Source organism: Musca autumnalis, unplaced genomic scaffold (assembly GCF_047663935.1).
Source record: "Musca autumnalis isolate F117 unplaced genomic scaffold, ASM4766393v1 scaffold_2, whole genome shotgun sequence".
NCBI lineage: Eukaryota > Metazoa > Arthropoda > Insecta > Diptera > Muscidae > Musca > Musca autumnalis.
Genome location: NW_027411755.1, coordinates 126,309,263 through 126,325,432, shown reverse-complemented (window position 1 = coordinate 126,325,432; position 16,170 = coordinate 126,309,263). Strand labels below are relative to the sequence as shown.

At 35.8% G+C, this 16,170-nt stretch overlaps 1 protein-coding gene across 5 annotated transcripts in view; it reads right to left on the bottom strand.

Annotated features, from left to right (window-relative positions):
• The window catches only part of dia (diaphanous related formin 1), a 67,603-nt gene that overhangs the window by 31,381 nt on the left and 20,052 nt on the right, over positions 1-16,170 (bottom strand). For 4 of the 5 annotated variants that reach the window (XR_012410452.1, XM_073969188.1, XM_073969190.1 and 1 more), the window contains one exon: positions 55-359. Coding sequence is in view for 4 of the 5 variants with exons in the window: in XM_073969188.1 (XP_073825289.1) it covers positions 55-358 (304 nt within the window). In the remaining variant the exon portion in view is untranslated. Of the gene's footprint in view, positions 1-54; positions 360-725; positions 838-16,170 lie in introns of those variants that run through there. The other variant, XM_073969187.1, reaches the window with a different exon arrangement.

Genomic DNA, 16,170 nt, shown 5'->3' with positions numbered 1-16,170 from the left:
ATGATAAAACAAAACATAACAAGTAAAAAAAAAAGAAAATTGTCTTCAACTTACCTTTCAAATGCATAAATATCATTTTCTGGCGTTCTGTTATCGACTTCGATAGCAGTGGTCCTCGTTTATCCTTGGGTATATTCATATCCTCAAGAATTTCCATAAATTTTGCATCCACTTCGGAATCACTTAAAGCTCGTACTGTCTTTTCCAATTCTTGTAAATCGAAGGCGGTATCGCCATCTGTGGATGTGGGTCGTCCCGAGAGTGTGCCCGTACTGTAGTTATTGCCTTTGGCTTTTGGGCGGCCAAACCAACTTTCCAAGAGGCCGCCGCCCGATTTATTTTTGTCATTTTTGGACATTCTAAAAGCAAAAATGTGCATTTGGATTAATTTTTGATATTCGCCACCACAGATTTATTTACAACAAAATTCAACAAATTTTTTTGGTGGAGCGCAGAAGTCCTGCTTGCCGGCAAAACTATAATGGATGGGTGTGTGTGTGCGTGGGTAGTTGTAGAAAATGTTACAGCTGATAGATATACCACAACCGTCTAGCCACTTTTTGACATTTTATTTCTTTTTTTCTTTTGTTTTTTAATTTCCCTCCATATTTTTTCAATTGGGATTGGTTAGGGAAAGGAAATCCAATGTTGTTTATTTTGGCTGTCAGTCAGGACTTGTACATCGTTTCGCCGGTTCGTTCGGTTTGTTTATATTTTACGCTAACACTAAACCAATGCTCTGTTGCACCAATTTATGTTTCATTCTTGCTTCTCTATCGTCGTCACTACTGTTCTTTATTCCGCGGTTTTACTATGGTGGGCATCTGGGAGCAGACTGACTGTTGTGCTTCGGAGTATTGAATGCAAAAATAAAGCAAACGAGAGAGAAAAATCTGTTGTTTATAACCATAGCAGAGAGTTACCTTATCGTAATAATGTTTTTTTCTGATTTTGTGGGATTTTGAAAACTGCAAAAGTTGGAGATGATGATAAAACTTGTGTAGGAACATATCATAAAAACGCGAAGCTTTCAGTTTCAATATCAATAAAATATGCGTCTAAAATGATGCATAGATCTGGGTCTATAGATATTTTGAAAGATTCAGTAAAATTTTCCGCCGAAATTTCTAATACACAACACATTGTCACAAAATATTGGAAGTAGAGAACATTGTCATGATAATCCCTCTAAAATATTCTCTAAAATTTTGTGTGGAATTTTAATTTTTATTAACTCTAATTTCCATTTCATTACCCACAAAATTTTACAATTTTTAATTCTTAAAAATATAACAATAAATTATATTACCTAGAACAAAAGATGTGGTCGTAGAGTGTAACCACATTCTAGCAACAACAACAACTGGCAACAATACAATTATAAGAGCATGCACATACGTAATTATTTTACCACATGTGTTGCAACAACTTGCAATGAATGAATGCCATTTTTGGAATGAATTGAATTAATGTACGGCTAGGCTGATGACTGGCTATTCAGTGTGGAATATTGAATGTGTACAGCGCTCACTGCTCACCGGAGCATTACCATTACAAAAAAACCCTCTAAACTGTAAATAAACAAAACGGAATTAGCGGATAAAAATTCAAATAAATTATAGTCCGACAAAAAAAGAACAAGAAGTGGAAAAAACCTAGCAGTTCCTCAAAACAAAAGGGGAAAGGTGCTTAAAATCATTTGAATATCCACATGGAAGAAGGAAACATGGAAGCAGGGGCAGAGGAATATATAAAAACATTTCATATTTGTTTTAACTATTAACTAAAACAAAGTAGTAAATATTGTTTAAAGTAAAGTTGAACTAGGCATTAGATTTATTCAGAAAATACAAAACTTATCCCAAAATACAAAAAAAAAAAATATATATAAAATATAAAACATAAAATATGAAATACTAGCATAGTGCCCGCTACTTCGTATGCGGAAAGGATATAAAAAACAAGCAATTTTTAATTTGGCGAACACTGAAAATCTTAATACCAATTTTAATCAATATTAAATTTTATTTTAACTAAGGGCTTTATTTCCTCAGAAGGTACAACATTCTTGTACACAAAGAAACCCAAGAACAATGTTAGCACCATCTAGTACCTTTATAGTAGATATTTCCATACCACTTCAGCCATCAGCGACCCTAATAACAAATTTCCGAATTTATAAGCATCTCAAAAAAACTTATATTACACTGTGACACAAAATGGAACTCAAAGTCTGGGGGTGAAAAATTTCTTTTGGAGATGAAAGCCCTTGATGAGTACACTAAGAACCCAAAAGGAAATTTTCGCCATAGGTCAAGTTTCTGAGATATCGCGCGATGAAGTTTTTAATTTTTTCCCCTATAATACTTGGGAAAATAGCTCCATATCTCTGTTTGGCGTTGCTGTAGCTTCGTTTTGAGGTGACATATCTTCAGTCAAATCGATTGGCGAATCTTTTTGTAGAACATTTAATTCTTCTAACTCAATGCCTTTCATGTCCTTTTCGTCCTTTATTTCTTGAACCGTAGTGAAAGCACCACAAGATGAGATTTTTCAGCATCCAAATATTCTAAAAAATGTTGCTCAGAAGATTTTAGGTACGGTTCTCTTTGACAACAAATCGATTTTGTCCCGTTTTCATTGTCATTTTTGATATTTATTCGGACTTGGTTCAGAATTAAACTATGTTTTGTTTTTCTGTATATTCGTTATTGGTTATTAGGCCGGGGCGATTTGAAAACCTTAATGAACCCTTCGCGTTTCTGATTCCTGGGATTGAACTGAGCAAAAAAGTCCATTAGACCCTAGGTCTACCGCGAAAATCGAGCCTCCCGATTTTGACTAAGTTTTTTTATCCACGATTTTTGGACATTTTAGCATATAACGGCCAAACCATTTAGATTTTCGATCTAAAACAAAGACAAAAATTGTAGCCAAGACAGTGATTAAGAACTCTCTAATACATCGCGACATTTTCCGAAAAGTTTGCACATTCTCAAGGCCAAAACTGCCTGAAGGAGATTGACCCAGACGAACTGAAGGCATTTTCGTTCTCCATGGATCCCAACACGATATAATTTTGCATCAGAACACTTGAATATTTTTCTGGTCAACTTTTGTAGCACAGTGCCATTTATCGACATTTTCCGATTTGTATTAGATCGAAAATCTAAATGGTTTGGCCGTTATATGCTAAAATGTCCAAAAATCGTGGATAAAAACTTAAAGTCAAAATCGGGAGGCTCGATTTTCGCGGAAGACCTATGGTCTAGTGGACTTTTTTGCTCAGTTTAATCCCAGGAATCAGAAACGCGAAGGGCTCATTAAGGTTTTTTCCTTCCATACAAATCGCCCCGCCCTATTGGTTATGTATAGATAGGTATGTAGACATAACAATTGGTCAAAGTTCATATTTTTAGGTGTTTCTAAAATCCATACTTGGATACCAGAGACCTCCACCAAGGAATTAATGGTATGACCAGGAGTGTCGTGCTGCTACCGAAGAGAAAAATGCGGCATATAGGGCTACTCTACAATCAGTAGCAATGCGTAGCGCACGAGAGAGATATCGGGAGAAAAGAAGAGAAGAGAAACATCTTTTCCGCAAGAAAAAGAGAGAAATGGAAAAGCAGGAGTGTGAAAAAATCGAGATGTGCAGGAGCCAGAATGAAGTCCGAAAATTCTACCAAAGAGTGAACCATCAAACAGATGGCTATGGTACAGGCACATCCTCCTGTAGAGACCAGCAAGGTAATCTGGTAATTGATACAGATAGTGTGCTAAGGATATGGAAAGAGCATTTTTCCAAACTGTTGGTATCCAATAGTAGCGAAGTCGACGAAGATACCACAGATCCAATCCCAGAAGATGGTATTGAATGTATAACCCGGCCAAGATGAGGTAAAGACAGCAATAAACCGGCTAAAGAATAATAAGGCACCGGGATCTGATGGCCTACCAGCCGAGCTGTTTAAAACCGGAGGCGACACTCTGATAAGGTGTATACATCAGCTAGTAAGCTCCATCTGGCAGGAAGAACGCGTACCCGACGATTGCAACCTGAGCATCCGGTGTCCCGTCCATAAGAAAGGAGATAAGATTTTATGCTCCAACTATAGGGGTATAAGTCTTCTCCCTTTCGCCTACAAGATAGTGTCAGGGATATTGTGCGAACGACTAAAGCCCATGGTCAACGAAATAATTGGACCATACCAATGCGGCTTTAGACCTGGCAAGTCCACCATTGACCAGATATTGTTACTGCGGCAAATCCTGGAGAAGACCCAAGAGATGCAGATCGACACATATCACCTTTTTGTCGTAATCAGGGCAATAATGACTAATCCTTCGGTAAAAAATTTAAAACGATCCTTGGATACCAGAAAAACTGAACTAAAGCAAAACTTGTTAATGTTTCGGAGGGGAGGTAACTCCTTTGGATAACGATATACTTATACCTTCTTGGTACTTGATGTACGAGGGCAGTTCGGAAACTTCTTAGCCTAGCACAAAAAGTGCGGTATGAGCAGAAAAAAGTTAAGTGTTTTGGAAACTTCCATCTCTGTTAGGAACACATGTTAAATTTTGTTTCGATCTGGCAACTCCTTCATATAGAAACAGGTTAGGTTAGGTATAGGTTTATCGGGACAAGAAATTCATAATGATATGATGAATGTGTTAGGTGAAAGTGCTCCTTCATATGCAACAGTAAAAAATTGGGTTGCTGAATTTAAACGTGGTCGTACAAGCATTGAAGATGAACCACGTAGTGGACGTCCAAAAACAGCAACAACAACAGAAATTGTAGCCAAAGTTCATGATATGGTATTAAATGATCGACGAATAAAAGTGCCTGAAATTGCTAATATCATGGGCATCTCAAATGATCGAGTCCATTTAATTTTGCATGAAGAACTACAGATGAAAAAGCTTTTTGCAAGATGGGTGCCGCATTTGTTAACAGTCGATCAAAAACGCATTCTTTTTTCTTCTTTATTGCTTATTCGATTTTCGAATGTTAGCGATCATATTACAATTGTCAAAAAAATTACATGTTTATGTTTTTATAAATTATTAACAAAATAGGAAAATATATCTCTATTTCTCGCTATGCTTATTAAATTTTCGGCGTTCTGGAATTCTGTCCATTGTTGGATATTTTGAATCCATGACATCTCTTTTCTTCCTCTGGTACGTCTTCCTTCTATGTTTGCTTGTAGTATTTCCTGGAGAATGATGTATTTACGGTTTCGCATAATGTGCCCTAGATATGCCGTTTTCCGTTTCTTTATGTTGTTTAATAATTCTCTTGTTGTATTCATTCTTCGCAATACTTCAGTATTTGATACATGCAGGACCCATGGTATTTTTAGTGCTCGACGGTACACCCACATCTCAAATGCTTCGAGTCGTTTGATATCTGCCGCTTTTAACGTCCACACTTCGACTGAATATAACAAGACTGGCCATATATACGCTTTTATTAAACGAGATTTTGTTGCAACATTTATATCATGGCTTATTAGAACTTTTTTATATTTATGAAATGCATCTCTTGCCATTTCTATGCGACATTTGATTTCTTTTGAGTAGTCCCATTGATCATTTAGCAAAACTCCCAGATATTTGAAACATTGTACCCTCTCAATATGGAAATTTTGTATTTTTAAAATCAACTCGTTGTGAGCGTTGTTCTTACTTATTATCATAAATTTTGTTTTGAGGGTGTTTATTTTAAGACCATACAACTCACTACTTGATGTTAGTCTATCAACAAGATTTTGTAGGCCTGATATGCTGTCGGATATTAATGTAGTGTCATCAGCATATCTGATATTATTTATGTAATTGTTGTTTATCAATATACCTTCTTGGATGCCATCTACTGCTTCGTGAAAAATTTTTTGGGAGTAAATATTGAAGAGTAGTGGGGATAAAATGCATCCTTGTCGAACTCCTTTAGATATTGTTACATCTTCAGTTAAATCTCCATTTATGTTGACTTGGGCAGTCTGGTGCCAGTACAAGCTTTTAATACACCTTATCTCTTTCTCATCGATTCCAATTGCTGTGAGAATTTCCATGAGCTTATCATGCTGCACAGTGTCGAATGCTTTTTCGTAATCTATAAAGCATAAAAATACGTCTTTGTGGACATTTCTACATTTTTGAACGAGTATTTGTATGCAGAATAAAGCCTCACGGGTTCCCTTTCCTTCCTTAAAACCAAATTGAGTTTCTCCCATTTCCTTTTCACAATTCTCATATATTCTCTTCTGGATAATTTTAAGAAAAATTTTAAGAGCGTGACTCATTAAACTAATGAGACGATAGTCATTGCATTTTTTGGCATGAGGTTTTTTTGGTATTGTTATGAAGGTGGATTTTAGCCAATCCTGTGGGTATATACCAGTATCGTAGATGTAGTTAAACAGTTTTGTCAGTAGCTCAATGTTGCTGTTATTTAGCATTTTTAATAATTCAACTGGAATTTCATCAGGCCCTGTAGCTTTTCCATCTCGAAGGGATTTTATTGCTGATTCTACTTCATTATTTGTGATGCTGTTTCCTGTCATATAATCTGGTGCATTGTTAACGTAGCTTGATCTGTTATCATCCTTAAATAGTGTTTGGATATATTCTTTCCAGATATGTTTCTTTTCTGCAATTTCAAAGACCGGTTCATTGTTGTTATTGAAAAGGATAGATGGATTTGTATTCCTATATTGTCCAGATGCTTCTTTCAATTTCTTATGCAGGTTGAAATCGTCATGTAGGCTCATAAGTCTTTCAATTTCCTGACATTGAGTATTTAGGTGATTATTTTTTGCGTTACGTATCTCCCTTTGAATTTCTCTATTTAGTTCCCAGTACTTTTCGTAATCTTTATTTTTAAATGCTCTTCTTTCATCCATTAGTTGCAGGATTTCTTGAGTCATCCAATTTTTGGTCTTTGGTTTTATAAAAAAAAACGCATAAGAATGAACATTTCTCAAGCTTGTTTGGATCGTTTTAAGCGGAATAAAATGGATTTTAAGCGTCGTTTCATAACTGTTGATGAGACATGGATCCACCACTATACTCCAGAGACAAAAGAACAATCCAAACAATGGACTGAAGCTGGAGGAAGTGCCCCAAAGAAGGCAAAAACAATTCAATCGGCTGGTAAGGTTATGGCAACGGTTTTTTGGGACTTTAAAGGTATTTTATTGATTGTCTATCTGCAAAAGGGTAAAACAACAAATTCAGAGTACTATTGCAACCTTTTGGATCAATTAAATGTACAAATTCGAGAAAAACGTCCTGGCTTACAACACAAAAAAATTATTTATCATCAAGACAACGCACTAGCGCACAAGAGTGTTTTAACAATGGCTAAAATCAACGAATTAAAGTACGAGTTGCTTGACCACCCACTTTATTCTCCTGATTTAGCTCCCAGTGACTTTTACTTGTTCCCAAATCTAAAAAAAATCCTTGCTGGCAAGCGTTTTACCTCAAATGAAGATGCAATTACAGTTGTAAACACTATTTTGAAGATCTTGAGGAAAACTATTTTAATCAAGGGATAGAATTGCTAGAAAAGCGTTGGACTAAGTGTATTGAAGTTTCAGAAGATTACATTGAAAAATAAAAATATTTTTGAAAAGGAACTATACTCTTTCATTGATAGGCTAAGATGTTTCCGAACCGCCCTCGTGCGTTTTGAGGGATGTTCATGGGAATGTTCCTTGAGCTACATTGATGGGAAATATTTGTTTTAGATATTCCAATAAGTTAACTTATTTGAGAATGCCAGCTAAAAAAATATATTCGGCATAATAAAACATATCAAACAGATGGTATTTTTCTCAAACATCATTAACCAAAAAATTGTCGATACATCATATAATTTACCTAATTTGTCTCCACGAATTTTATTTTCCAAACATTTGATGAAACTTTTAAAATTAGATTTTGTCAGCCATTCCCTGCTCCAAAATGTCTGAAGCTTCGCGTTTCTATTTAAACAACAACAGCAAAAAAAACCAAATATAAACACAAAGCGATAATGAATTTGAAAATACAAAAGTACAAGTATATCGGAACGAATTTCCCCTTTTACACCGCTCAGTCACTACCAATCACCTAAATTTATACGATTCAAAGAAATCTAAACAACAACAACACCATTAACAACTAGAACTTAAAACTAATGGTAATGACATCATAATCGTTGAGGAGAGAATAATTCCAAAAGCAAAAAAAAAAACACAACAAAAACAACAGCAAATCGTATAAAATAAACAAAAGTGCAAATTATATTAGAACAACAAAAACAACGAAAACACACAAATACAAATAAACATCGAATTCATTATTTCCATTTAAGTAAGCCATAAGCAGCTGAGCGAGCACATGATTCCAAGGAAGATGACGGCGGTGATAATGACAGCTAATCGCAATCGCCATCACCATCTGTTGTCTTGGGAGGAAGAATATGGAGATGATCAATCATAAATAAATAAATTCAACAAAATCAGCCACCCGCCCCAGCCACTGGCCGAAGGTGTGATAAAAATGCACCAATTCCTCCCTGCTGCTTATTACAGAAAATCAGCAATTTGATAGAAAATTGAAAGCGAGAAAATGCATTTTTCAACAATGTTTTTAGCAGATTTCCCAAAAATTTTCCCAATTTTTATGTGAAGTTTGATGTCTGCTGTTGTTTACCTGTTGAAACCATCCACACGACTCGACTGACACCTAATCTAATTTAGTTTTTTTTTTTTTGAATTTTTGAAAGTTGTTTAATTCGCATGATTAATGAAGGTAATAAAAAATATTTTACAATAGATTTTCATACTTATGTTGTAATCGATTTACAATTGAGGTTATGTATTTGGCTAGAAAGGGGCGGCAAAATAAACATGTAGTGCTTGCAGAGTGATTTTGTAATTTTACAATATTTCCGAAATTTTGATTTAAACAATTTCGTGTGTGATGATAACCTGTGTGAAAGTATAGAACACAAAAGGGTAACACTCGACCCTCCCAGGGAACGAAGATGCCTGAGGCGAACGAAAAACAGTAATTTAAGTTCTAATGTGATGTGGGGTATTTTGGGTAATATAATAAAATAGAGTTATATTGAAATGTAAGGTGGCAAATTACCGTAAAATTTTGATTGGCTGTTATATGACGAATCCCAGACATATTTTGGTCCTTTTTCTTTCCTATTGTGAATGGGGATTCCGAATTTGTTTTTAAAGATTTCTCAAAATATGTGTGTATGAAATTCGATATTTAAAAATAAAGTCGCCAAAAAATAAATGGTCGTTCTCAAGTTTGGCCTTTTTCTAAAATAGCACCTAATATGCCTGACAGCGGAATCCTATGCAAATGCATTTACGGTTAGGATGGTCGTAGAGAAAATCTGATTAGACAGAAACTCGTTTTATCACAAAATAAAACGAATTAGGCCCTGAAATCACCTTTCATAAGCTTAGAACTGTGTACAACATCATATACCGCACCGAGAGAGAAGGCAGGCTCAAACTAAAGACGTTACACGGTAGGCCCAAAATAGTAATCTCACGAATTGACTGGAGAAATTGACGAAAGACCCAACGCAGCACCAGAAATTGCTTTTTCTAATTAAAAAAGATTTTGGAGAAAGTGTGTCATTTGGAAAAGTCAGAAAAGTGCTACATAATAACAAGCCTTCATCACGAGTGACTAGGTAAAAACCATTGCCCTCCCAACACAATATATAGAAACTATTCGGACTTGTTACAGACAACTTTTCACGCCATCTTAAGTATTGGGATGACGTTATATTTTCTGATGAGGCTAAAATTATGTTGAACTATCACAATGGGCCTCAAAAAGTATTGCGAAACCACCTTATAACCATGGAAAACAAAAGTTCAGTAAAGTTCAGAAAACTGTCAGTTATGGTGTGGGTTTGTATATAAAGCAGCGACGTTGGCAACATCCAGATTTTGGAGGAAACTATGACAAATGAGGTTTATTTGGATGTTCTAAAAAATGATTTAATCAACAGCGTCAAGAAATGTGGGCTTGTTGACCCTGAAAATTCAAACAAAATGCAATATAAATACTACTAAGTCAAGGACCCTCACGGTGCACTCGAAACAACTTTAAATGGAAGGTGCTTACACCTGGGAAGTTTTTGCGGATTCTGAAACTGCAATTTTAATAGATGAGAAAAATTAAAAAAAAAAACCAAAAATATCGCGATTCAAGTTGACTGTTTTAGGAGTTCTTTAGGTTTTCACGATTTTGCTTGGAAACCGCAAATCCTATCGGAATAAGACTAAAGAAAATGTTGTAGCTATGAAAATTCTATACAAGACTGACCATTATGTTATTTTCGTAGGGTTTACAGTTTCTGAGATATATAGGTGTTTAAATTGGGACAATGCACTGACTGTCTCGTCTGCTTATAAAACAGTGTCATGACTACAATTTCCCAACTTAAACTTATAGTTACTCCCAGCTTATTTGATGCAGTTAGAATTTATTAAGTAAAGCTGCAATATTTCGGCTTGTTTTCAACTAAGAGTGAAATAAACTGATCTTTTATAAAAGATTAGGCTTACAGTTGAAACTTATATCGGAATATGTTAAAAAAAATCTACACCCTTGGGAAATATAAATCAAAAGATTGGCACTACCCCAAAAATCCTACTCACAGCTTAAATGATGCACCCAATTTAAATTAGTACATAATAGTAAATAATACCATATTTTATTATATTAATCATATTTAGAACTTCATGGGACCTCCCTTTTTGAATCAGAATAACAATTAAGCGTGATATATGGACTTAATATTATAGCTACGTGAGGAATAGGTCTATAATACTCCATATGGCCCCATACCTCAAGAAGTGCACTATCGAGGTCTAGGGGATGTGAAATATCGCGAGTTTTTTATATTAAGTTAGCGCGTAGACCATTTATGGTCAATAAAATTAAAATCTGAATCAGTTTGTGGAACTTCCCAACAGTGTTAATCTATCCAGAACTTCACAACGTCCGGTGCCTGGTTGTGATCAACACCGGGATAATATCTTATTGAGTCTATAATGCCCAATCTTTTTATATACCCATTATATTAGACTTAAAGGGATCAAAAAATACATTTCGTTCTATATTTCCATAAATGAGTAAACAATTTCAGGCCTATGCTTTAGACCAGAGGCTGTAAAAAATGTTAATGTCAATACCGTGTAGCAACCCTTGTCATATTTTACGGACTCATACCCGTGTTGGGGACTTCTCCGTATCAGGAATTGTATACTGTACTTAAACAACGATAAATGTCAGCAATTTTAATATAAAAACATCTCCCAAGAGCAATTGCCTTTGTCTCTATTCTCGTCAGAACCCAGGAAAATTTATTTGAAGTTGTTCTATGTGAAGTAGTGATTGAACAGCTTTTTTAGAAGCAGTCAGCGCAGAGTCATGAAAAATGCATTCCGTTCTTCACATTTTGACAATGTACGATTTGAATCCATTTCACAAAATTTTCACATTTTAGCAATGTTTACATTTATAATAACTTTTTGCAAATAAAATGCTTAAGAACACAAGAAACAATTTATTTTATGGTATTTCAATTACTCAGCAAAATGTTTGTATCCAAAAAGATAGTCATAGGTGCAAGAAATGTCAGACTGCATATTTGTTTGTAGCCAAAAAAGTAGTTGAATCATGATTGCAAGTGACTATTGGAGTTATCATGAACGGCAATTCCCCGTGAATTTTTTCAATTTCTCCCTTAAGTTGCAACGGCGGAAGGACGAAACTCACGGGGAAATTTCATTCATGATAACCCCCTATGTCTTTTTTACCTGAAAGAAGTCAGCAATCAATTTTAGATATTTATCACATATTGGCATGACTCTATGCAAGAAGCGTTTTAAGATGTTTTTGGGTATTTTTGAGTAATAAAAGCTAACTTTCTAGAATAAAAGTATTTGATTTTTATTTGCACTCAGTCGGTTTTTAAAATGATTTATTTGAGATATTCCATTGTTTTATATTCATTATATTTCAATTTCATTAATACTATCGAACTATTTTCAAACTACTGTTTTTTCAAACAAAAATGTTCTACAAAAACATGAGTTTGGTAGTAATTTGAACGAAACTAGAAAAAGAGGCCATAAATATTAATTAGAAGTTACCACAACTCTTTTAAATACCTTTTCCAAATGGCCCTGAGGTCTCAAACCAGTGAAAATCCTCGCACGCCTCAAATTGCATGCTTGCGAATCAATTTTTAAATGAATCGAAAAATCAATTCAAAAAACTTTCCATGGAATGTATATTTATTCACTACAAAGAACTAATGCAAAAAGTGTGTTTAAGAAGCAAATTAGACAGTATCCTCACTGCACCATGCCCTTGTAAAAATCATGACTTCTTTCACGTAAAAAGATGTAGTCCGAAATCACTTGCACTCATGATTCAACTACTTCTTTGGCTACAAACATTTTGCTGGGAAAACAATGTTCACGATGTTGGTACTTTTGAGATTTACCACAGGCCTATTATAAGTAGTACCAACATTAAATTTTGCATTTCGCAAGTTAATGTTTATGATTACAGTATAACCTGACTTTTGCATCCATTTCGCAACCATAACTGCATATATCGTTGACCAAAGATCAGCCTTATCTTGGATTTGTTCCATGAGTCCGCGCATTTCTGCGCCATAAGATATTATTTTGGGGCGTTTCTATCCCGATTTTCAGCTATTTATTTATCGGTTTTTCTTTATATGATTTCATTAGCCCTCTAACTACCTAAATTAGGCAGTCCCTACATTTATCATTTATGCTTTTCATAATAATGTTGCCAAATTTTAAAATTTCCCCTTTTCACCAAAGCTGCGCTAACGCATGATGGCATGTCGCGGTCAAATCAATTAAAAGGTTGCTCAACCTACGAAACCTACGAAAACGCGACAAAATTGTTTAGTTGTCAATGAGAGCCGTATGGTGAGCGTGGAAGTCCCCCGGCACCAGACGATTATTGCAATGTAAGGCATCAGCACCATGTGACTAAAATAAACCTAAAAATGTGAACCTTGACCGCGATTTATTTAAAAATCCCTTCAGCGATTTGTTCTTGTTTTTGGATTTTCCCATCTATGAACATTGCTGTTTCAGAATCCGCAAAAACTTTCCAGGTGTAAGCGGTTTTCACTTAAAGTTAGTTAAGGTGCACCCTGCATGACATTGTTTGATAAGGGGTAGTTTACACTATATGTAAATGTTATATGACATGAAATTTCCCATCATTATATAGTCGCTAATATGTGCAATATTGGGGATTTTCCTTACGCCATTTACTTTGCGCGTCCACACCAGCAAAAATGTAATAAAATTACGTCTCCACATTGCCTGCGTGGGTAGATATGGAATGTTTTTATTTCGTGTCATATGACATTGATAGATAGTGTAAACTACCTCTAAGGAGGCGGTACAGTCAGTACATTGTCCCAATTTGAACTTCTATATCTCATAAATGGAAAAACTACGAAAATACCATTAAGTCAATCTTGTAGAGAATTTTCACTGCTACAACACTTCCTCTAATCCCATTTCGATAGGGCTTGTGGTTCCTAAGCAAAATCATGAAAACCTAAAAAAGCCCTAAAAATGTGAACTTTAACCACGAATTATTTGAAAATCCTTCCGGCGATTTTTTTTTTTTTTTTTTTTGATTTTTCTCATCTATGAACATTGTAGTTTCAGAATCCGCAAAAACATCCCAGGTGTAAGCACCTTTCATTTAAAATTAGTCAAGGCGCACCGTGTGTATAAATGAATAGAGTCATGATCAAGCAAGATAGGTTTGTACTGGACAGACTGCCGTATAAGAAAGATAAGTCTCTCTGCTCAGATTCTAGTAGGATAATTTCGCAAAACGTTGTAAATATCGTAACGTTGCAAGATACAGGTAACAATGAACTTTGTTTCCTTTGCGGCGACCATGATGTTTCTCTGGCTCATAAAGTCTACGATTTCGCTGACTTTGTTACGGAGACCGTTGCAATTGAAGTCAAGTAAAACCAGGCAAAACTGGTTTGTCAAACCTTTGAATATTCTAGTGGAAAATATTGCTCACAGAGACGAAGATGTTGGATGAGTCGCGTTTTGAACACGCTTCTATAATATAATAATTGTTCCACAAACATCCCATACGGGACAAGGGAGACTTTTCTCATATCAATGAGTGCACCCGGATTCATATTAGCTCAATGATAAGGGATCCACTGCTTATTGCCGAGTCCGAACGGCGTGTCTAAGACACCACTTTTGTAGAGAAGTTTTACAAGGCTGAAATAGTCAGGAAATGTCGCCAACATTACTGAGGGGTATATTTGAACACGCTTCTATCATCCCCAAAAGAGACTTTCTGGCCACTCTGGAGATCAGTGATTACCATTCAACTTCCGGCCGTCTAAGGTCTTGATTCCAAGTAGGAGTCACTGACCTCATGGAAGACCATTTCCTCAAAACCTGGATCCGAAATGGAAGAGGGAACTGGGCCAAACTTTTCTGCGGGGAACTCGATGTCTACCAAACGTTAATGCTTTATTAAAGGCTCTGGAGCTGATACAAGTCAAGAAGTGGTGTTTGGCGACGACCAGGCGGAACTCATATAAGTTCTCTACTGTCTTCCAAGCGAAATACTATATATAAGGCCCTAGCGCTGATACAGGTTAAGTAGTGGTGCTTGTCAACGACCAGGAGGAGCTCTTGGCACTCATATCCTGTTTTATTAAATCCAAGGTTGTTAACATGTGTAAAAATCTGCTTGGAAGGCTAGAGAACGAAACACTTTCTGTTGGATACCGGACCAGTGTTACATTGTCGGGAACGAGATTGAACTAGACCAGTTTAGCAACCTATACATCCTCCAATGTTTTATTTCTATTCCACAAGGTTAAGATCGTAATTGCTATAACCCAGCAAAAAAAGTCCTCCCAAAATCATGGGTTTCGTAAGGGATTTTTGGCAGCCGTAACTTCTCTCAAACCCCCTTTCTTCCCCATTATTTTTACAAGGGCATGTCGCACTCAGTTTGTAGTTATTTTATGACCACTAGAATAACTAGTTATTCTGTGGCCACTAGAAGTTGAAAAGTAAGGTAAAAAAATTCTATTTGATGTAGAGGAATTTGTTTTTATTTCATCACACTTCTTACTTTTATTTTACTTTATTTAATTTCGCTGTCTGCCCGAATTGAACCCACGAACCCTCTGATTTCTAGCCAAAGACACTACACACTATGCCACGCACACGAATATTAAGGGGTGCTTAAAAACTAAAATGTGCAGTGCACATGTGCACCACGAACTGTTATTTTTTAATTTAAAAAAATCTCGCGTGCCGACTGTGAGCGTTGAGCGCACAACAGTAGGATTTATAGTCGTCATTACTTAGTGAGGAGTAAAGTAAGTAGGTTTACCTTGTAAATTTTTTAAGAAGTGACCCATTACTTTTCAGATTACTTGTAATGCGAAAAGAAGCTTGTTTACATTACTTTGTAAAGGGTTACGTAATGACTACCGGATCCAAATTTTTGCTGGGAAGGATCATCACTATGTAAGAACTAGAACTTGCTGGGGGGTTGAATGCAATGTCGATTACTGCAGCCATGTGAGGATGAGGAGGAGACAAAGACCATCACTGAAGTACTATGTCAGTGTTCACACACTAGACACAGGATCTTCGTTGACTATGAGTTCCCGTCTGTCTTATTCCCATCAAACATGGACACAGCAGTCATTGTCCCATTCTCAAGAAGTCTTAGATGGTTATGAGGAAGTAGCAATCAGCTGATGAAGTCCTCTTTGAAGTATAACTTCTCTTTTTTAACTACTTGCCTCTAACCACTTTTTCATTCTATCGTTTGTCTTCTATTTGCAGAACGAAAAGAATAATGGACCTTCGTATTCGAGTGAAGCGATAATTACAGTCGCCCTCCCTAAACCTAAACCCAAGTTCACCCAAATATATACCAATCCCTTATTACAAACTTACTCGATTCCTGTAATATGTAGGCAATTATATTATTTGAAAATGTATATTTCCCTATGGAGCATTCAACATTTACTTATTGGTATTGGACTTTGCCGATAACTTG